This window comes from Betta splendens, chromosome 4 (assembly GCF_900634795.4).
Source record: "Betta splendens chromosome 4, fBetSpl5.4, whole genome shotgun sequence".
Classification (NCBI taxonomy): domain Eukaryota; kingdom Metazoa; phylum Chordata; class Actinopteri; order Anabantiformes; family Osphronemidae; genus Betta; species Betta splendens.
In genome coordinates this window covers 1,502,025-1,521,583 of record NC_040884.2, presented here as the reverse complement: position 1 = coordinate 1,521,583, position 19,559 = coordinate 1,502,025, and the positions used below count along the sequence as shown (strand labels likewise).

General features: G+C 51.5%; 4 protein-coding genes across 12 annotated transcripts; 3 read left to right on the top strand and 1 right to left on the bottom strand.

Annotated features, from left to right (window-relative positions):
* Positions 1 to 3,109: 3,109 nt before the first annotated feature.
* serpinb1 (serpin peptidase inhibitor, clade B (ovalbumin), member 1) lies at positions 3,110 to 6,335 on the top strand. 2 transcript variants are annotated; one of them, XM_029148211.3, is made up of 7 exons: positions 3,110 to 3,490; positions 3,884 to 4,079; positions 4,598 to 4,735; positions 4,817 to 4,934; positions 5,014 to 5,156; positions 5,248 to 5,415; positions 5,885 to 6,335. In XM_029148211.3, the coding sequence occupies exons 2-7, from the start codon at positions 3,921 to 3,923 to the stop codon at positions 6,290 to 6,292; spliced, it is 1,134 nt and encodes a 377-aa protein (XP_029004044.1). In that variant the 5' UTR covers positions 3,110 to 3,490; positions 3,884 to 3,920; the 3' UTR covers positions 6,293 to 6,335. The 2 variants fall into 2 exon arrangements, with proteins under 2 accessions (XP_029004044.1, XP_029004043.1); XM_029148210.3 differs by having other exon boundaries at positions 3,111 to 3,490; positions 3,903 to 4,079.
* A 291-nt stretch (positions 6,336 to 6,626) lies between these two features.
* LOC114854112 (GDP-L-fucose synthase-like) lies at positions 6,627 to 9,830 on the top strand. Of its 2 annotated transcripts, XM_029148212.3 has the most exons (11): positions 6,627 to 6,808; positions 6,915 to 7,008; positions 7,632 to 7,789; positions 7,873 to 7,987; positions 8,111 to 8,239; positions 8,328 to 8,401; positions 8,480 to 8,613; positions 8,750 to 8,881; positions 8,957 to 9,036; positions 9,195 to 9,294; positions 9,378 to 9,830. In XM_029148212.3, the coding sequence occupies exons 3-11, from the start codon at positions 7,662 to 7,664 to the stop codon at positions 9,431 to 9,433; spliced, it is 948 nt and encodes a 315-aa protein (XP_029004045.1). In that variant the 5' UTR covers positions 6,627 to 6,808; positions 6,915 to 7,008; positions 7,632 to 7,661; the 3' UTR covers positions 9,434 to 9,830. The 2 variants fall into 2 exon arrangements, with proteins under 2 accessions (XP_029004045.1, XP_029004046.1); XM_029148213.3 differs by lacking the exons at positions 6,627 to 6,808; positions 6,915 to 7,008 and adding an exon at positions 7,074 to 7,503.
* A 39-nt stretch (positions 9,831 to 9,869) lies between these two features.
* bmb (brambleberry) lies at positions 9,870 to 14,533 on the bottom strand. 2 transcript variants are annotated; one of them, XM_029148201.3, is made up of 13 exons: positions 14,291 to 14,533; positions 13,857 to 14,209; positions 13,628 to 13,756; positions 13,380 to 13,565; positions 13,087 to 13,309; positions 12,873 to 12,989; positions 12,615 to 12,794; positions 10,999 to 11,205; positions 10,781 to 10,925; positions 10,638 to 10,696; positions 10,419 to 10,516; positions 10,228 to 10,340; positions 9,870 to 10,150 (listed from the first exon to the last, which is right to left on the bottom strand). In XM_029148201.3, the coding sequence occupies exons 2-13, from the start codon at positions 14,097 to 14,099 to the stop codon at positions 10,021 to 10,023; spliced, it is 1,830 nt and encodes a 609-aa protein (XP_029004034.1). In that variant the 5' UTR covers positions 14,100 to 14,209; positions 14,291 to 14,533; the 3' UTR covers positions 9,870 to 10,020. The 2 variants fall into 2 exon arrangements, with proteins under 2 accessions (XP_029004034.1, XP_055364169.1); XM_055508194.1 differs by lacking the exon at positions 10,999 to 11,205 and having other exon boundaries at positions 13,857 to 14,533.
* A 372-nt stretch (positions 14,534 to 14,905) lies between these two features.
* On the top strand, positions 14,906 to 18,946 carry pycr3 (pyrroline-5-carboxylate reductase 3). Of its 6 annotated transcripts, none has more exons than XM_029148209.3 (7): positions 14,906 to 15,044; positions 16,806 to 16,899; positions 16,975 to 17,039; positions 17,144 to 17,323; positions 17,403 to 17,615; positions 17,908 to 18,000; positions 18,144 to 18,946. In XM_029148209.3, the coding sequence occupies exons 2-7, from the start codon at positions 16,812 to 16,814 to the stop codon at positions 18,336 to 18,338; spliced, it is 834 nt and encodes a 277-aa protein (XP_029004042.1). In that variant the 5' UTR covers positions 14,906 to 15,044; positions 16,806 to 16,811; the 3' UTR covers positions 18,339 to 18,946. The 6 variants fall into 6 exon arrangements, with proteins under 6 accessions (XP_029004042.1, XP_029004041.1, XP_040926344.1 ...); XM_029148208.3 differs by lacking the exon at positions 14,906 to 15,044 and adding an exon at positions 15,056 to 15,190; XM_029148204.3 differs by lacking the exon at positions 14,906 to 15,044 and adding an exon at positions 15,274 to 16,120.
* Positions 18,947 to 19,559: the final 613 nt, after the last annotated feature.

The window sequence follows — 19,559 nt, the reverse complement described above, 5'->3', positions numbered from 1 at the left end:
TCTGAAACATCTCAGAGGACTTTTTGCCCTGTTTTTTTCTGAACCCGCCCCAGGAACGTTTGTGCAGAGAGGGGGGGCGGAGCTAAACAACAGGTAGGTCCAATCACTGCCGCTCAGGTGATTCGTCAGAGCGCAATGCATCCTGGGGGTTGTAGGATATGACCATTTTCAACCACAACACATATTACTTCCGTTTTCTGTTTTCTCTGGACATAGACCATCAATGTTAAATGTTGTTGCACAATTTTGCTGATAAAATGTAAAATATTTACAACACATCTTGCTTTTAAGCATTGCTTTAATCATGAACACTGGAGGTGCATCTGTAAAACAGCTTAATTACCTATCTCCCGCTGACGGATGTGATGGATGTGAAGCTGCTGAGCTAAACTGAAATCTGAGCAGATACAGAAAGTGCTGAAACGCTGGGTTCTACTTTCTGTGAGTCCAATTAGCAGCTGAATGGCTCCAGAAACTGTATCAAATGCGCTGCACCTTATTTCATTGCCTCTAGGGGGAATATTAAGTCAGAAATGTGAGCGTGCAGCGATATGGGATCATAAACTATTCGTCCTGGGACTGTGGGTTCATAGAAGCTCACATTTGGTACATGCAGCTCAGTTTTGCCATTTAACGTCAGGGTTTAAATAAGTAACACAGAAACTTCATCCGACTCAGGCAGATGGATTCTGGCCCTGTGATCACCCCACTGTATAATACAATACAAACAGCTTCAGCGGAGAGGAGAAGCTGGGAGAGCTGGAGGAAAGATACAGGTGAAATTCATTAAAATGATGTAATATATTATATAATAATTAATTAATAATATATATATTCTCTCTATATAATATTCTATCTCTCTCTCTATATATATATACTGCTGCTATATGTCACACAATGTGACACTAAAATGGGTCCTCTGCATTTAACCCAACCTGGAGCCAAAAGCGGGGCTCAACTCTTGGAATCTGCTTCCCAAGGTGTGCTCTACCCGCTGAGCTACAGTAGCAGGCCACTCAAAACCTGTAGGTCTGGTAGCAAAGCAGTCCTGTCTACTGAGGATGAGAACCCATCAGTGTGAGGAGTTTAGGTGTGTTGAGTGTCTAGAGTCTATACTGGACCTAATGGTTACAGAAGTACCGTATGAAACCTGTTAACTATAAGAACATGGAAGCAAGTATCTAATCCTCCAGACTTCCAGACTGAAGCCAAATGTGCATTGCTTCCTCTGTGTTGCCTTCAGCTCAGCTGTGTCCCATGAATGGGCAGCGCCCCCCCCGTCCACCGTTCCCCTCGCTGAGGCCTCCTGCAGCTCGCCAGGCGTTACAGGCCTCTGTTTGTTTTGTAATTTGTTCTCCAGGAGAAGGGACCACTTAAGCCGAACCCCAGAGAGTTTACAGCAGTTTGACAGCGGGTCTGGGCCATGGGAGGGATGGTGATGTACCCTGCTAAAGGACAAAGGGAAAGTGAGTTAGACACGGGGACAACACACGCCTCTCTGCTGCTGAAGCTGCTGCTGCTGAAGCTGCTGCTGCTGAAGCTGCTGCTGCTGAAGCTGCTGCTGCTGAAGCTGCTGCTGCTGCTGCTGCTGCTGAAGCTGCTGCTGAAGCTGCTGCTGCTGAAGCTGCTGCTGAAGCTGCTGCTGCTGAAGCTGCTGCTGAAGCTGCTGCTGAAGCTGCTGCTGCTGAAGCTGCTGCTGAAGCTGCTGCTGCTGAAGCTTCTGCTGAAGCTGCTGCTGCTGCTGCTGCTGAAGCTGCTGCTGAAGCTGCTGCTGAAGCTGCTGCTGCTGCTGCTGAAGCTGCTGCTGCTGAAGCTGCTGCTGCTGAAGCTGCTGCTGAAGCTGCTGCTGCTGAAGCTGCTGCTGCTGAAGCTGCTGCTGCTGAAGCTGCTGCTGAAGCTGCTGCTGAAGCTGCTGCTGCTGAAGCTGCTGCTGAAGCTGCTGCTGAAGCTGCTGCTGAAGCTGCTGCTGCTGAAGCTGCTGCTGAAGCTGCTGCTGCTGAAGCTGCTGTTGAAGCTGCTGCTGCTGAAGCTGCTGCTGAAGCTGCTGCTGCTGAAGCTGCTGCTGCTGAAGCTGCAGTGACACCAGGTGTCTGCTCCCGTCCCGTGAGCGCTGACCATCAGGTTCTGTGAAGCAGTAGAACCCTAACAAAGGTTCTGCTCCGGGTCACTGCAAATGTTAGGCCGTTACCTGGACACACTGATGGTGTCACTCATGGTCTGAGATGCTTTCGGGCGGTCATCTGGGCGAGCGGCGCCCACCAGTGGAGGACTACGGGACTGTCTCTACATAAAAAAACACAGGACAGTCAAAATGCTCAGAAAGAAGCAGGGAAGCGTTTCTAAAGCGACGAGCTATAGGATGTTGTTACGTAACAAGCCTGGAGTCCAAAGGCTGCGACCACAGAGGAACCAGTATGATACTGGTCCTGCAGTAAATCACACTGACGCCTCCCTGATCAGTCGGGTCACTCATTGTTCCAGTCACTAGCTCGTCCCAGTTTCAGCAAATGTCATGAAAAACTAGAAGATAAATGTTTAAACAAAGGAAAAGGGTTCAATGTTCCACCAGGAAAATGACTTTGTGTGATTATTTAAACAGGCTGTTTAACAGGTTGCTACTTTGCTTTCGCACCCTGACCAAATAAACTGCACCACCTCTACCTTCCTTCACCTGCAGAGTGTCTACTGTGTCTATGACCACATCTTGCCCAGATTCTGCATGTTTCTTGTGCTCACTAATGAGCTCCTGGAGTCAGACCCTTAAACTCCCCTTGGTTTATTTCCCTCTACCCATTGTAACGCAAATAAGATCACCAATCATCAACTTTCCCCTGTGAAAACTTTTACTCATCTTTACCTGATATGACCAATGCCACCCTTTCATCCCGCTGTTCTAGATGCGTCTGTGTTTACTTTCACGTGATCCTTGTACTTTAACGATGTATTCATCTGCTTTTTCTACTTTATTCCTCCCATCTATTTTATTCTTTAACAATTCCCAATCTATTCTACCTGCTGTAATTCACGCTGAGTAAATCATTTGAATAGTTTAGGGAGTGACGGGCTTTACGGCGATGAAATAACGCGAGCGTTCCGCGCATGCGCGTGTGAGCTCGCGTGTTTGACGGGTGTGATTCTGGTGGATTTGGACTGCTATAACATTCTTTTATCATGGTTCTAGGTTCTACCTTCATCCGTGTTGCAGTTTGTAGACGAGGGAAATCAGAACCAGCTCCGAACCGGACCGCGTTGCTTCTCTCTGTCCGTGAACTGGACCTTTATCACTAGTCGGTGACTTATCGCACAGTCACGCGCCCCACCCACCGCTGGGTCCGATTGGGCAGTTCCTATAAAAGCGCAGTCAGTTCCGTGCAGCCGACCGAGATCCCGAACCGGTGCGTTCTTGGCTTTTCCGGAACTTTCCCTGTCCTGTCCCGTTTGGAAGTTCGGAAGTTCGGACGCGTAGACGGAGCTTCAGCCGGAAAACCAGGTAACGTTGATTTCACCTGCAGTAGATGAAACTGAATGGAAGGTGCGGCTGAAGGTTCTGGAGCAGCTGGAGTCCAGTTGGGCGCGGCACCATCTGCGTCAAATACATGGTTTCCATCTGACTAATGTTTTTAAATGTTTTTAAAACGCTATCAAAAATGATACAAACTTTTATTTAATTTTTACAAGCTTAAAGTTGAATATGTCAAATTTTAAATAATTAAATTTAATAATTCAATAAGTTATTGATCCTAGAGGGGAATTTCTTTTCCACCAAATAATTATTAAATAATACGAACGTCACACTTCATGTGCACAGTAGCAGCTCATCATTCATTTGATGATGACACTGGTTGTAGGTTTTCATGGACACTGGTTCTGTGACCACCAGCAGTGGGTCTGTCCGTCCACAGGTAAAACAGTCGTCAGCCATGGTCGTCAGCTCGAACACGCTCGCTGTGGAGCTGCTCCGCACCCTGAGCCACGGGAACCCCAGCGCGAACGTCTTCTTCTCTCCCCTGAGCATCAGCTCCGCCCTGGCAATGGTTTACCTGGGAGCCAAAGGAGACACCGCTGCGCAGATGGCAAAGGTCAGCTAGTAGCGCCCCTGCATTCAGCACTGACGCCCAGCCGAGAGCCTGATCACGGAGGGGAAGGTGTGTCCTGGGAGAGGCACCCACAGCTATGTGACGACAGCTGTACTTTGCCCTCTGCTGATCACACCTGGCTGTAACAAGCGCCAGTGACAGCCCTGTTTAAACCCTAGAAGCTTGTCCTGTATTTGTTTTAGTTTGATGAATGTTTGGGGCGTTGAACTCCGATGGGTTGAACTCAGGGCTTTGTGCAGGTGTGTGTGGAGAGTTAAAACAGGAAGCACGAGGCATAAACTCATGTCACACACTGTAAAGCTAAGTGATGTATGATTGGGATTTTCTAAACTGCCTCCTGCAAATCCTGCAACCACAGCAGCATGAATCAGGAGGAAGAGGCACATGCTGTACAGCAGCAGCTTCTCTGTTCTGCACGTTGCAACACCCATAGAGGCGTCACAAACTTGGCCGGAAGCACTAATGCCGCTCACATTCTGACCATGTAACCGGTCACACAGGCGCTGTCGTTCAGCCCGAGGGACAACGTTCACGCAGACTTCAGCAAGCTGAATGCTGACATCAACTGTCCGTCTGCAGCGTACATCCTGAAGCTGGCCAACCGTCTGTACGGGGAGCACACGGCCGACTTCCTCCCGGTGAGCTTTCACTGGTTCACTAGTCTGAACTGCGGATCTCTGCATCGTGCTGATGCAAGGTTTTATTTTTGCTCATTGCAGGAATTCTTGGAAGCCACGCAGAAGTTCTACCAGGCAGAGCTGAGGCCGGTTGATTTTATAGGAGCTCCGGAGGCAAGCAGAGCAGAGATCAACAGCTGGGTCGAACAGCAGACGGACAGTGAGAAACCAGATGCCGTGAATCCGTTCTCCAACATCCTGAATCTGTGCTGAGAGCCTTTATTTCCTACTTTTTTTAGGCAAGATTAAAGATCTTCTGAAGCCGGGAACGGTCACGCCAATGACGAGGTTGGCTCTGGTTAACGCCATTTACTTCAAGGGAAACTGGCTGAACCGCTTCAGTGACGCGAACACAAAAGAGATGCCTTTTAAAGTGAACAAGGTGAAAACTAAGATCTTGTTTGAGCAAAGCAAACACAGCTGAACTGCTGCAGCTTTGGGACGAAGCTCCAACCTCTGTTTTTGCGTGTCAGAATGAGACCAAGCCGGTGCAGATGATGCACCAGATGAAGAAGCTGCCGTACAACTACGTCCCTGAGCTCGGTCTGCAGATCCTGGAGCTGCCGTACGTCAAGGAGGAGCTCAGCATGATCATCCTGCTGCCGCAGGTGCCTGAGGATGGCTCCGACCCTCTGCTGAAGGTGCAAGACCCGCAAATAAAACTAAAACTGCATCAGTAACTGGCAGTTGAAAACACAAAGACTCGAACAAACACAGACAGAAAGCAGGTCTGCCAAGAGCCACACCCGCACAGAGCTCTGGTGGGAAAACGTACTGGACCAAAAGCTGTGAATGAAAACACATTAGAGCAGATGTTAAAATGAGAAAAAGGGCTGTTGTTTTATAGTGGACAAGAAGTGTCCTCAAACCAATGAAAGCATTTTTATACAAAATAAACGTACACGCAACAAAACTACCATAATGTCTATTACAATAAACATTATTGTAATAAATTAAATAAATAAATGTTTATTTAACATCATTAGAATATTTCACAACATGATAAAAGACTGCCGTCAGTTACTGTAATGACTAGAGGACGTAACAGACACGTCCTGAGACAGTAATTAATGAGTAAAAATGCAATCAAGTGCATTTCTTCTGTTGCAGCTGGAGAAGGAGTTGACACTGGAGAAGTTAGATGAATGGACCTGCAGGGAAAACATGGACGTGCATTCAGACGTTTATGTTCACCTGCCAAAGTTCAAGCTAGAGGAGGACTACGAGCTGAACGAGCCCCTGGCCCAGCTGGGGATGACAGACGTGTTCTGCTCGGCCAAGGCCGATCTGTCCGGCATGACCGGGAAAGGAGGACTCTTCCTGTCCACGGTGGCCCACAAGGCTTTTGTGGAGGTGAACGAGGAGGGCACCGAGGCAGCTGCAGCCACAGCTGGCATGGTGAGCTTCTGCATGCTGAGGGAGGAGCACTTCACAGCAGACCACCCCTTCCTCTTCTACATCAGGCACAACAAGACCAAGTCCATCCTCTTCCTCGGCCGGTTCTCGTCTCCCCAGTAGATAAAACCGGTTCCAATAAAGAAATCTACCCTAAATATAATAACATGGCTTTGTGTCTGTGTTATTTTAAGTTAGGGTGGTGAGTGTGTGAAACTGCTGTTTTAGTTTGTAATGGAGGTTTTTTTAAACTATTTAAAATAAAGTATCAGTAAATATAGGTGGATTCCCTGGAACGAGCTCATCTGAAGACAACACCTTCCAGAAACAAATTTTCATAAGGAATCATCGAGGATTCAGCAAAGTGGCTGCATTTCTTCTTCTGACCACAAGGCGACAACAATGACCAAAATAATGTCACAAACACGCAAGTCCCTAAACCTATATAATCTCCAATGGGCTCATCTATTGTTGTTTAAGGGGGACAACTCCTGTGTTACTGCGTTGGTTATCATAAAGATCGCACAAAAACTGCAGACGTAGAAAACACGTTAAACAAGTTTATCCACCTGACACGTTTTTGCAGCGGAGGCGAAACTTGGTGTTACACCGGAAGTTGACGTTCGGATCCAGAGACCGGTAACTAAATTCGTTAGTAAAATACTACATCGCATTTGTAATGCCAAATTACAAGTTATGCCAAATCTAATTTGAAACCACGTCTTGTGGTAAAATATTTTTCTAGTGACAGATTCAACTTGCAGTAAGTTGTTGACAGGTGGTCAGAAGACGTCGTAACACCGGAAGCTTGGTGCCGAGCTGGAGTTCTCTTCTAACCGGTAAGAATCAACTACTCTCTTCATTTAACGCAGATCGTCGTTGATATTGTTCAGATGAATTAGCACTAACTCGAAAGAGGAAACTGTAACGTAGTGCTCTACGTACCACATTAATAACACTGCCTCAACCAGTGGGCGTGACAGCGGCTGCTAACGTTAGCATTAGCCTTGACATAGTAACTTACTTTGTTATTGCTGCTCATAAACGTTTCTCCAAACACTGATATAATTTACTGCGGTCCGTTGTTTGGAGGTTGAGGTTTTGCTTTCACACACCGTCAATTCCAGCTTCCACGACTCTTTTTTGTACTTTGTATGTATGCATTTGCTGGTAATCGGTGTGTTTGCTTTATAATATTTGCGCTGAGCTGACGTGGCTTTTACTTCCTTACTTCAAACCGATGACACCTACTTCAGCGGCCTCCTACAGACGCTGCCAGCGAAGCATCAGCACCATCAGCCCTGGAATGATTAGTGAAACCATCTAATTTAACGGTGTTCGTATTGTTTGTTCACTTGGTTATGCTTTTATCACCTTAGGTCTAAATATACACCTTGCAGGTCCTCAGTGTTACCCTCTGTATTCCGTTTAGCATTGTTTTTCTGTGTCCTCTGTTTTCTAGACAAGCTGTGAGGGACATCGCTCCAGTCCAATGCGGGTGTTGGTGACAGGAGGTTCGGGCTTGGTGGGGAAGGCCATACAGCACGTTGTGAGCCAGGAAGAGGGGTGCAGGCAGGCAGAACAATGGACATTCCTCTCCTCCAAAGATGCCAACCTCATGTGAGTGGCTGCAGCGAGCTGCTGTTACGCGGGTGTGAAGCTTCAGGCTCATTTCCCTCTTGGTTGTTGTGTCCTCTGTACAGGAGCATGGAGGAGACACGGGCTGTGTTTCAGAAACATCGGCCTACACATGTGATTCACCTGGCTGCTATGGTCGGAGGGCTGTTCAAGAACATGCGGCACAACCTGGACTTCTGGGTACGAAGGAGCCGTGGTCAGCTGTCTGTGCTATCGGCACAGCACAAGCGTCTGTTGGGGTCTATTTTAACACAGGCTATGTACACTTGTGTCTTTAGTTACTGTTGCATCTGTTCTGTCCAGAGAAACAACATCTACATTAATGATAACGTGCTGCAGGCAGCGCATGAAGTGGGTGTCGTCAAGGTGGTGTCATGTCTTTCCACCTGCATCTTTCCAGATAAAACAACCTACCCTATTGATGAAACCATGGTAAAAATCTGTTTAGATCCTAACTGCTTTATACTTTGGACACTACCTCTTTAGTAAATGCTGTTTAAACTTATTTTCTGTGAATCAGATTCATAACGGTCCACCTCACGAGTCGAACTTCGGCTACTCCTACGCGAAGAGAATGATTGATGTTCAAAACAGGTGTGTGAACGCAGACAGGCTGAACGTGTGAATGTTGAGGTGATCATGAGGTAAACGACGATGAATGGTGTTTGACAGGGCATACTTTCAGCAATACGGGCGCTGCTATACAGCTGTGATTCCTACCAACGTGTTTGGTCCTCATGACAACTTCAGCATCGAGGATGGCCACGTGCTGCCAGGCCTCATACACAAAGCTTACCTGGCTCAAAGTAAGTTACATTCACCTCCCACTTTTAACTTCTAATTCTGTGCCGCTCAGGTTTCTGTAAGCAAGTAGAGTGAAGCAGCCGGGTAGTAGCAGCAGGGATTCAAACAGCCCATTTTTCCATCTGTCTTCCTGGTTAGAGGAGAGCAAGCCTCTGGTGGTCTGGGGCTCCGGCTCTCCTCGAAGGCAGTTCATTTACTCTCTAGACTTGGCTCGTCTCTTCCTGTGGGTCCTGAGAGACTACTCAGAGGTGGATCCCATCATTCTGTCTGGTGAGTTGAGACCCAACATTAAAGTTAAAATTTCAAACTAAACTGTGATTATGATGTAGTGTCTCTTGGTTCCAGTTGGAGAGGAGGATGAAGTGTCCATCAGAGAAGCAGCAGAGTCAGTTGTTGAGGCGCTGGCCTTTAAAGGAGAAGTAGTCGTATCCTTCCTGTCCTGTAACCTGTAAAGTAATGTTCCAAGAGTTTTAAACTGTCTCATCAGATTTGATTCTGGTGGTGATGATTAGTATGTTGATATATACACATACATACAATCATTGTAACTTTCCAAAGCACATTTCCTTTAATTCATTTCAAGTACGACACCAGTAAAGCAGACGGACAATTCAAAAAGACGGCCAGCAACTCAAAGCTGTGCCGCTACCTGCCAGACTTCACCTTCACGCCCTTCAAACACGGTTTGTGTCATGTGAGAAAGTCAGGAAATACCAAGCGATGCCCTGTATCAGGTTGTAGCTTAATCAGTTTATTCTTCTCACAGCTTTAAAAGAGACGTGTGACTGGTTTGTTGCCAACTATGACATCGCCCGCAAGTAATGTCTTAAAACCATATAACTGCCCTCTGATGGAAGAAAAGATGAAGACTGAGCCGGAGCAACGCGCTTCACCTGCTTCCATCTTTGGCCTTGAATACACCAACTTAAATCTATGTCTGCATCACGTTAATGTGTTGCATTTATCTGCACGGACTTGTTTCCCATTAGTTAGAAATGAAGCGTGCTCCAATACGTGTGTGGAGGGTTTATTCACTATAGTAGTGTTAATTGTTCTGGTTCTGTTGACTGCATCAATCTGGGACTGGGTGACGGTTTATTACTGTGTTACCTTTGAAAAGGTAGGGTTTGGAATTACGTCGTGGCCAGAAATTAGGTTATGGCCCATTTTTACTCAGGATATTGGGCAAAAGAGCAAAATAAATTTTACTTGCAATGTGTTTGTTCTGTATGAATCTTTCCATAAAGAAAAACGAAAGTTAAACTGTACAGCTTCAGACATTTATTAATTTAGATGATCAAACAGTAAAAGCATTAAAAAAAAAAGAGTGTAACCAGTTTAAACTTAAAAGCAAGCAGACGGTTTAACAAAGACACAAACAGGTGAGAGCACTTTCAAGTAGGACGTTTTCAGGAGTGAACGTAGGAGGAGTGTCCTCCTTCGTGGACGTGGCAGAACTCCTGTCCCGGCACCGCTCTCTTCTTACAGGCCTTCCCTGTTTTTGTGATACCGCTGCAGAGCTGCCGGCCTGACAGAGAGCTGCCGCAAGCAAAACATCGCGTTGCCTCAGTCATATCCACACGCTCATGTAAAAAAACGAAAGGCAACTCACTGACCTGTTGCTGATGGACGGCGTGGGACTTCGAAAGTCCCGTACAAAGTCACGGGAGTCATTCACCACATCAAAAACGCTTCCCAGGTTCCTCGGGGAGTTGTCATCAAGAAGAGCCTGAAAACATCCACCAGGGATTCAAAGGACCCAAACCCAGCTGGAGTTGGCTTTCTGCAACATGCATCGTCTGCTCACCCCTGTGAGCCCGCGAGCGGCTGCACCCACCACAGGCATGAACCCCGACTCTGGAACTGGTTTCTTGTGAGACGGCGACACTAGAGAGACGCCCAGGTCTGGAAGAGGATCAAGAGGAATGGTATGGAACCTGTAAACAGCAGGGGTCCTGGAGGCCAATGACCCAGACCAACCTGGACCAGGACCGACCCAGACCCCCTGCTGCAACCTACACCCAACCTGATATGAAGCTGTGCTGGTTCAGCTCTTCTTGCTCCATAACGCCGTCCTTCTCTTTCCTGAGGACAAATCACATGGACTCAACCAAAACCACGTCAGTCTTACTGCACTTCCTGAGCCCGGCGTTGATGCGGCACACGTACTTCTGAGGCGTAGAGAACTGTGGATATGAACGGTGCGACGGGTCCCGCTTCTGCGGCTCCACGTTGTGACGCAGCGCTGCTGGAGGAGCCGGGTTCCCTCTGATCCGGGAGAACCAGGCGAAGAACCGGTTCATGGACCAGTGACCTGCAAACAGGGGAAACCACATGATCGACCCCCAGAACACCGCGACGCGTCACTGGCACCTGTGGATGCGCACCCAGAGACAGCGCCAGCAGCAGCAGGCTGAGGCCGCGCAGGTCCAGCGCCGGCTGCTGGTTGAGCTCGGCCACGGCGTTCAGCGGCACGGTGCAGAGCAGCGCCACCCGGGAGAAGCTCTGGCAGCGCAGGAAGCTCAGCAGCACGGCGCCCAGCAGCAGGAAGCCTGTGTGAGCCACGCACGTCCACAAGGCCGTGAGGCTCAGACCTGCAGGCACAGGAGACGGGACGTGAGCGGGACGGGACGTGAGCGAGACGGGACGTGAGCGAGACGGGACGTGAGCGGGACGTGGGCGGAGACGGGGCTCGCCCGCCCTCTCACTCGCTCCCTCGCCCGCCCTCTCACTCACTCACCCGCCCGCTCGCCCTCGCTCACCCTCACCCGCCCTCTCACTCGCTCCCTCGCCCGCCCCCTCACTCCCTCGCCCGCCCCCTCACCCGCCCGCTCGCCCTCTCACTCCCTCGCCCGCCCGCTCGCTCGCCCGCCCGCTCGCCCGCCCGCTCGCCCGCCCGCTCGCCCTCTCGCTCGCTCGCCCGCCCGCTCGCTCGCCCGCCCGCTCGCCCGCCCGCTCGCCCGCCCGCCCGCCCGCTCGCCCGCCCGCTCGCCCTCTCACTCACTCACTCGCCCGCCCCGCTCGCCCTCTCACTCACTCACTCACCCGCCCGCTCGCCCTCTCACTCACTCACCCGCCCGCTCGCCCTCTCACTCACTCACCCGCCCGCTCGCCCTCTCACTCACTCACCGCCCGCTCGCCCTCTCACTCACTCACTCGCCCGCTCGCCCTCTCACTCACTCACTCACCCGCCCGCTCGCCCTCTCACTCACTCACTCACCCGCCCGCTCGCCCTCTCACTCACTCACTCACCCGCCCGCTCGCCCTCTCACTCACTCACTCACCCGCCCGCTCGCCCTCTCACTCACTCACTCACCCGCCGCTCGCCCTCTCACTCACTCACTCACCCGCCCGCTCGCCCTCTCACTCACTCACTCACCCGCCCGCTCGCCCTCTCACTCACTCACTCACCCGCCCGCTCGCCCTCTCACTCACTCACCCGCCCGCTCGCCCTCTCACTCACCCGCCCGCTCGCCCTCTCACTCACCCGCCCGCTCGCCCTCTCACTCACTCACTCGCTCGCCCGCCCGCCCTCTCACTCACTCACTCGCCCGCCCGCTCGCCCTCTCACTCACTCACTCGCCCGCCCGCTCGCCCTCTCACTCACTCACTCGCCCGCCCGCTCGCCCTCTCACTCACTCACCCGCCCGCTCGCCCTCTCACTCACTCACCCGCCCGCTCGCCCTCTCACTCACTCACTCGCCCGCCCGCTCGCCCTCTCACTCACTCACTCGCCCGCCCGCTCGCCCTCTCACTCACTCACCCGCCCGCCCGCTCGCCCTCTCACTCACTCACCCGCCCGCTCGCCCTCTCACTCACTCACCCGCCCGCTCGCCCTCTCACTCACTCACTCGCCCGCCCACTCGCCCTCTCACTCACTCACCCGCCCGCTCGCCCTCTCACTCACTCACTCACCCGCCCGCTCGCCCTCTCACTCACTCACTCACCCGCCCGCTCGCCCTCTCACTCACTCACTCGCCCACTCGCCCTCTCACTCACTCACCCGCCCAGCAGAGGTAGCCCTGGATCACGCGCAGCCGCTCGTCCACGCGGCTCTGCATGCTGTCCAGGTAGTGCAGCAGGACGCCCAGCGTGCTGTTCATGCGCTGCAGCTTGGTCATCAGGTCCGAGTAGTACTGCGAGGTCCGGTCCTGGTACTGCAGGAACTCCGACATGCTGTGGTCTGATCAGCCACAGGTGGAGGAGGATTAGTGAGTCATTCTGTACCAACGGCACCCGTTGGATTATGTGGCTTTCGGACCTATTTTCTCATAGATGTCCTGAGCCTGGTGTCGAACATCTGCGAGGTCCTGAACAATCGCCCTGTGGCTGTGCTGCACCTCCGAGCCCTGGACCTGCATCAGGTCACTCACATTCTCTGGGACAGAGAGCAGGCCATGGTCATTTGATAGTAATATTTCAAATGCACAGAGGAGCTGCTGCGTCAAACAACGGAGCAGGCGCCGCCACCTCACCCATTCTCTGGGTGATGCCCACAATGAGCTGAGCTACCAGCTCCTGTCCGGAGGCGATGAGCGCCTTCTCCTCACTCAGACGCTGCAGGTTGTCCCTCAGGGAGAACTCCAGCTGCTCCTGGCCGCGGCCCAGCGCCCCCTGCTGCGCCTGCAGGGCGCCGTGTCCCTCCAGCAGCTCGTGCAGAGAGGCTGCGGTCAGGTCGCGCAGCTCCAGCTGACCCTCCTGTGAAGTCACCATCAGTTCACAGCGGCTCCACCCACGCTGGCCGCGTGCACGTGCAGCTCGCCCGTACCTTCAGGTCCCGCATCGCTTCCAGCTGGCTGCTGGCCGTGGAGATCAGAGCGTTCACCGTCTGCTCCGCGCGGCGCCGAAAGAGCTGCTGGCGAGTCGCGTAGCAGACGGAGCGCGCGCGGTTGCTCACGATGTGGTAGGCGTTCCACGTGTCCGCGTCCATGTCAGTGGTGCACTCTTTGATGGTCTGAAACAGTCAGCGCTCAGGTTACGCCGCACTAGCGGACACCGCCGCGCGGCGGTTCTTACCATGTCCTCGGTGCACGCGAACGTGCGGCGGCCCTCCACCTCCGCCTGGCAGTTGAACAGAAGCACCCCCAGCTTGGCCAGCTGCTCCTCTGACAGACTGTCACAGTTCGTCCGCAGCTCCGCCACCACCTGGAAGCAGCACAGGCGTCACTAGACGCGTCGCTGCTCCGACAGGGCCGAGTGACGTCACTCTGCCGACCTGCGGAGCTGAAAGCTCTGGTGTGTTTACCCTGTGATGACATGTGTCCAGCACACTCAGCTCCACGTGCTTGGCCTCGGCCAGAAACGTCTCATCGGCGGTGGCCATCTCGAAGCGCGCGTCCTTCCGCGGACGTCCTGGAGCGGCCGCCGGCGGGGACGCGGCCGCCGCAGCCTCCGGCGCCTCTGGCCGCCTCAACCACTCAAACAGGCCGCTGACCGCGGGCCACCCACAGAGCAGCAGGCCGAGCCCGAGGAGGAGACGCGGGCTCATATCTGGAGGAGGACGCGACAGGAAGCCGCGTCCGAGGAATCCCGTTGAGGACGCGACGTCTCAGCGCTTCAGGTCCGACGCTCCGTCGACGGCTGCGCTTTAACGCGTACCTGCAAGAAATGTGGAAACGTCTCAGGGACCACGTGTTCTAGGATTTCATTCTTCAAAATCCACCAATCCTCAATTCTGACCAAAGAATGTGGCCTTTGTGAACGTGTCCCTGTCCATCACTGCGTCTCAGGTTGTAGCTGCCAACACGTCCTCCAGCCGAGGCGGAGACTGGTTTATTATCGCGTCACAGTTGGAACTGGAGGCGATTGGATTAATGTGTTGTGGCTCCTCGTTTTAAATACGGTGGATCTGATCAAACGGAGCCGTTTTAGCCGCATGACGCCCGTGGATGTGCGGGAGCCACTTCGCTCCTACGTCTGAATGAGGATTTGTCTGGGCACGTTTCCTGCGCACATGCGCAGAGCAGCGAAGCGTCGCTTAGTATCATTACAATAAAAAGGTTTGTTCATAACAAAGGCCCGGCGCGTTTTACAGGTTAAATTAAACAAATTAAGAAAAACGCAAACAACCCCCGTTTCGTTTATTTTGACCAAAGAGTGACAAGAACTGTTTCCAAACACAGCCCGTCGCCGTCATTTGCTCCTGACTAAAGCTGCAGACCTCGTACCTGTGCGGTGCTGCTGCTGCTGCAGACTCCTTGTTCGCGCGGACCCCGCGTCTCTCACAGCTGATCGAAATGACAGTTGATTTTGGGGCCGCACTACGCGTCAAGAGAGCGGCCAATGGAATTGCAGGCATTTTAAGAGTGAAACTGTGGCGTGGGTGCGCTTGATTTATATTACATCTGGAAATTAAGTGGGACATGTGGATGTCACTGGAGCGCGTCGCTAAGGACGCAAAGTGCACCGCCCGCCTGGACCGTCAGCGCTTAAGGTAGAAAATCAAACCAACCGAGGGGCCGCTCCGCTGGTTGGTTGGTGTGTGGATGCTCCTGTGATTCCGACGCGGTTGACAGCTCGATTTAATCGTCTGTTTGCGCTTTACAAACCGTAGGACATCTGCAATCTGAGAAACATCAGGTGAATAAACATTCTCACTACTGCCCTCGCTAGCGGGTGTCATTCACAGCATCGCTTGACACCGTGTTATGTCACTCCGCGCTACTTTATGGTTGTCCAGTCAACAAGAAGCACGTGCAATGTATTTCTAATCTAATCTGTTTTGGATTATTCTCTAGCCATCCACAGCTACATGCGGCCACGGGGCTAGTTTTCAGCCATTGTCTTTCAAATGCAGATCTTAGACGTTTTACTCGCGCTGTTTTTGCGACCTGCATGCTAGACGCAGCGTAAGCTTTAAGCTAGCAACGGCGCAGCTCTTTCCCGGACATGCTAGTTAGCCACCTAGCCGCGTGAAGATTGCGCTGTGGGGCTAACGGGTGCTAGCCGCGGAGCCAGCGAGGCTACGTTATCACAACAATGGACGAGGCTGGCATCAAGAAACAGAACTGGGACGTGAAGGAGACGGAGCTTTTCCTTGAGATCCTGAAGGAGCTGGACATGAAGAAATGTCTGGACGGGAGGAAAGTGAGGAATAACAGACTCTTCAAGGTGGCGCACCGGAGGATGACAGCGGCCGGGTACCACAGATCCGTGGACCAGCTGAAGTTCCGCTGGAAACTTCTGAAAAGCGCGTACTACAAGTGCAAGAGGGAGCCCGATTCCCCGGCTCCCATCAAAATACAGGGCTGGTGGCGGTACGAAAAGACAATGGTCGCAATCATGGAGTCCAGACACCCCCTGGTTGGAGCTGGCGTCAACGCTGACAGGAACGATGACGTGACGGAGGACTCGGACGGCGAAGCGTCGATGCTGCATTGGCCGCAGCCCTGTCCCGACAACAGCGCCCAGAACAACCCCGAAACTCAGAACCAGAACCTGGATTTGATTGTAGGGGTGATACCGCAGACGACACGTAGTCGCTCAGTCAGTCCTGCATGTGTTGTGCAGGTGCATGATCCGATCAGCTGTGTGTCTGTAAATGTGCGTGTGCGTGTAGAGCGAACACAGAGACGCGTATTTACTGACCCAGCGGCCGCTTCATCGTCAGTCCTGCTGATGTGTGTGCTCCCATTCAGCTTCACGGGAGATCGGTGGTGTCACATTTACACTGTCTCACGTGTTGAGGTGTCATTGGACATGATGCTTATATAAAGATCATCAGGTACTATAGGTCTACATTACAGTAGACCTGAAACAGGCAAATCAAGAGAGAGTGTTAAATAGTTGCACCAGCATCTAACGTATCATAATCCTGATCAGCTGGTGTCTGTGCATCACCACCACATGGAGGTGTTTAAGGTAGTGGAGGAACAGAGGAACTGTTCTTTGTCCAAACCTCCATTTTTATATTGAAACACTGAGCTGCAGCGATGAAGCAGACGTGTGGCTTTAAGGACTAGAGTCACGGCAGGTACTGAAAATGTTGTTACACGTGTCTCTAGTAAACTATGAAATGATGCAGATGAGTATTGAACCTGATACTTGAACCGGTGACCAGTGTCTATACCTGAATCTGTCTTCGTCTTGTCGCTGTGTTGCAGGTTGTCCTGTGATTCCGTCCTTGGATTTGTGTAAATATGAAATGTGGCGTTTTGGTTTTGTCACTGTATCGCGTCCTCTGCTCTCGTTTCAGATTAAAATGGACCCAGAGATGGACTCGCAGCTCAGGATCGGTTTCCTCGGTGCCGGGAACATGGCCTACGGCATCACAAAGGGCATCTTATCAGGTGGGTCCCTGGCACCGTGTGCCTGGACGGGAACGCTTGGGGGGAAGTGTTGACGAGCTCATGTTTCCACTGCAGGAAATGTTCTTCCTGTCAATATCAAAGTGAGCGCGCCGTCCTCCAGGAACCTGGGGCGGTTTCAGGTACCGTGTCCTCTTGTTCTTATCAGATCTTTGTTCCGCTGGTGGTGGATTTTACCTGTGGCCGTGGACGTGGGGTGTGAGTGACACAGTCCTGTGTCTTTCAGGAGCTCGGTATTTCTGTCACTCACTCCAACGCAGAGGTGGTCTGTGGGTCTGACGTAGTCTTTGTGGCAGTCAAACCTCACCTGGTTCCTCCAGTTCTCAACGAGGTCTCGCCGCATGTGACCGACAGACACGTGGTGGTGTCTGTCGCCGCAGGAGTAACGCTGGCCACGCTGGAGGAGGTGAGTGCGATGTGGCCGTCGTGCAGCCGCGAGCCCGTTCTGTGATGCTCTCCTTTATCCTCTTTCTTCTGATTCAAAGCTCCTTCCAGAGAACTCTGTCGCCATCAGGCTGATGCCAAACCTGCCGTGTGTGGTTCAGGAGGGGGCTCTGCTCTTTGCCAGGGGGTCCCACGCAAAACAGGAGGACGGAGCGCTGCTCCGCTCCTTGCTGCATCGATGTGGGTTGGTGGAGGAGGGGCCTGAGGCCTGGATTGACATCCACACAGGCCTGAGTGGCAGCGGAGTGGCCTTCGTGAGTGTGTGAAGCCTTCGGACCTCAGTACAGGCCAATCAGTGATCCCTTCATTTTCACGTACACTTACTGATTGATTGTAATGTCTTATTGTGGAATGGTGGAAATGCCAAAAAAAAGCCTGTATTAGTTTAGTCTGGGCCAAAGGATGTAGAGTAGTTTGAGTGGATCAGCGTCCACTGAAACGCACCCACTGTTCTGTTCCAGCTCCTGGAGATGCACGTTTTAGAAAACCTTCCTTCCTCTGAACCTTTTCTTGATCTTGCTTGTTGATGAGATATTTCCTCTGCAGGTGTATCTGTTTGCAGAGGCGCTGGCAGAAGGAGCTGTTAAAATGGGCATGCCCAGTGCCCTGGCCCACAGCGTCGCGTCTCAGACTCTTGTGGTCAGTAAGGCCCGTTACACAGGCAGATATACGGAACCAAAGCATCGACTAGTCTCTTACAGAGCCGTGTTTAGGTCCAGTTTTATCAGCCTTTTTCCATCATTGCCACCGACATGAATTAAATTGTGCTGCATGTGTTGAAGGGAGCCGGAAGGTTGTTACGCGACTCTGGGAAACATCCGGCTCAGCTCCGCTCGGAGGTCTGCACCCCGGGTGGAACCACCATCTACGGGCTCCACACCTTGGAGCAGGGCGGCGTGAGGGCGGCGACCATCAGCGCCGTGGAGTCTGCCACCGAGAGGGCGCGGGAGCTCGGCCGGAGGTCAAGCAGAAAATGAAGCCTGGAAGCAAGGAGTCCCAGAGGAGCACAGAGACTTCACTCATTTGTGTTTCCCCAGTCTGATCGTTTACGCCCAGACAAGTGCAGTTCATCCTTTTGACCAGGAGCATTTCCTTTGAGCAGAGATTTACTTTGACAGTAACAAGTAAATAATTTGATACATGCACAGGGTGATTTGTTTTTAAATCAACAGTGTAAGTATGAAGAACCCAGATATGAAAGAAGTCCCATTTAGTCTGATTTAAACTCATTGAAGGCTGGAAGCTCAAAGAGGGAATAAAACACTGATGGCCACTGAAGAAGGGGACTCTGCCTTTGTAGCATCATTCTAAGGAATACTTATGGAAACTTCAAGTGTGGAGTAATGCCTTACTAGTTGTGATGTGCATTTATTGTGGAGTGCAGAATGGAAGTTGATTGTGTGAATGTATTCATGTGTATATTTTATATTTGTTCAAATGAAGCCCAAATTTAAATTTGGTATAGTTTACTGACTCAACGTGTTTTAGACAGTTTCCATTGAACTGCTGGGTTTGTGTGATGTGTACAAAGATAATTACATCTTCAAGTGTGTAGAGTAAATATTGATAAAGTGTCTCATTGGAGCATCGCTGTGTCATATTTGATTTAGGTAATAGATTAGGGATCGGCCTTTGAAAGCTCAGTGTAAAACATGGAGTTCTGTGATGATGGTCACTCCTTTGAACACGTGTCTGGTGCTGATGCTGGACGCTTCATACAGCACGTGACACGTCAATCAGGCCAAAGAAACGACTCATTCAAATGTTTGACTCATCTCCGCTTTTTGTTCCTGGCGTTTTGGACTGTTTGTTGGACGAAAAGGAAATTGAGCATCACTGAGTTCCAGGAACTAGTTTCTAGTTTAATGACAAACTAGACAATAAAACAATTAACAATTTACGAAAATAAATTTGCCCAAATGTTTCTTGTCTCTGCTGGATCGTTCACCGCAGGACCAACGGGCATTTCCAGAAAACAAACCGCTAGTCCTTTCATTTGGGCCGCTTTTTGTGGCCGTCTTAAAGCGTCCAGCGTCTATTGATCCTCCTCTTCCTCATCTTCCTCCTTCCCTTGTCGCACACGCTCGGAGAAACACGCGTTTCATCCCGCGGCCCGGATCTTCACCCTCAGAAACAACAGTAAGTTGGATCGACGCTGACCTACAGCCATGGGTTCGGTGCGGTCCGGGGAATGGACC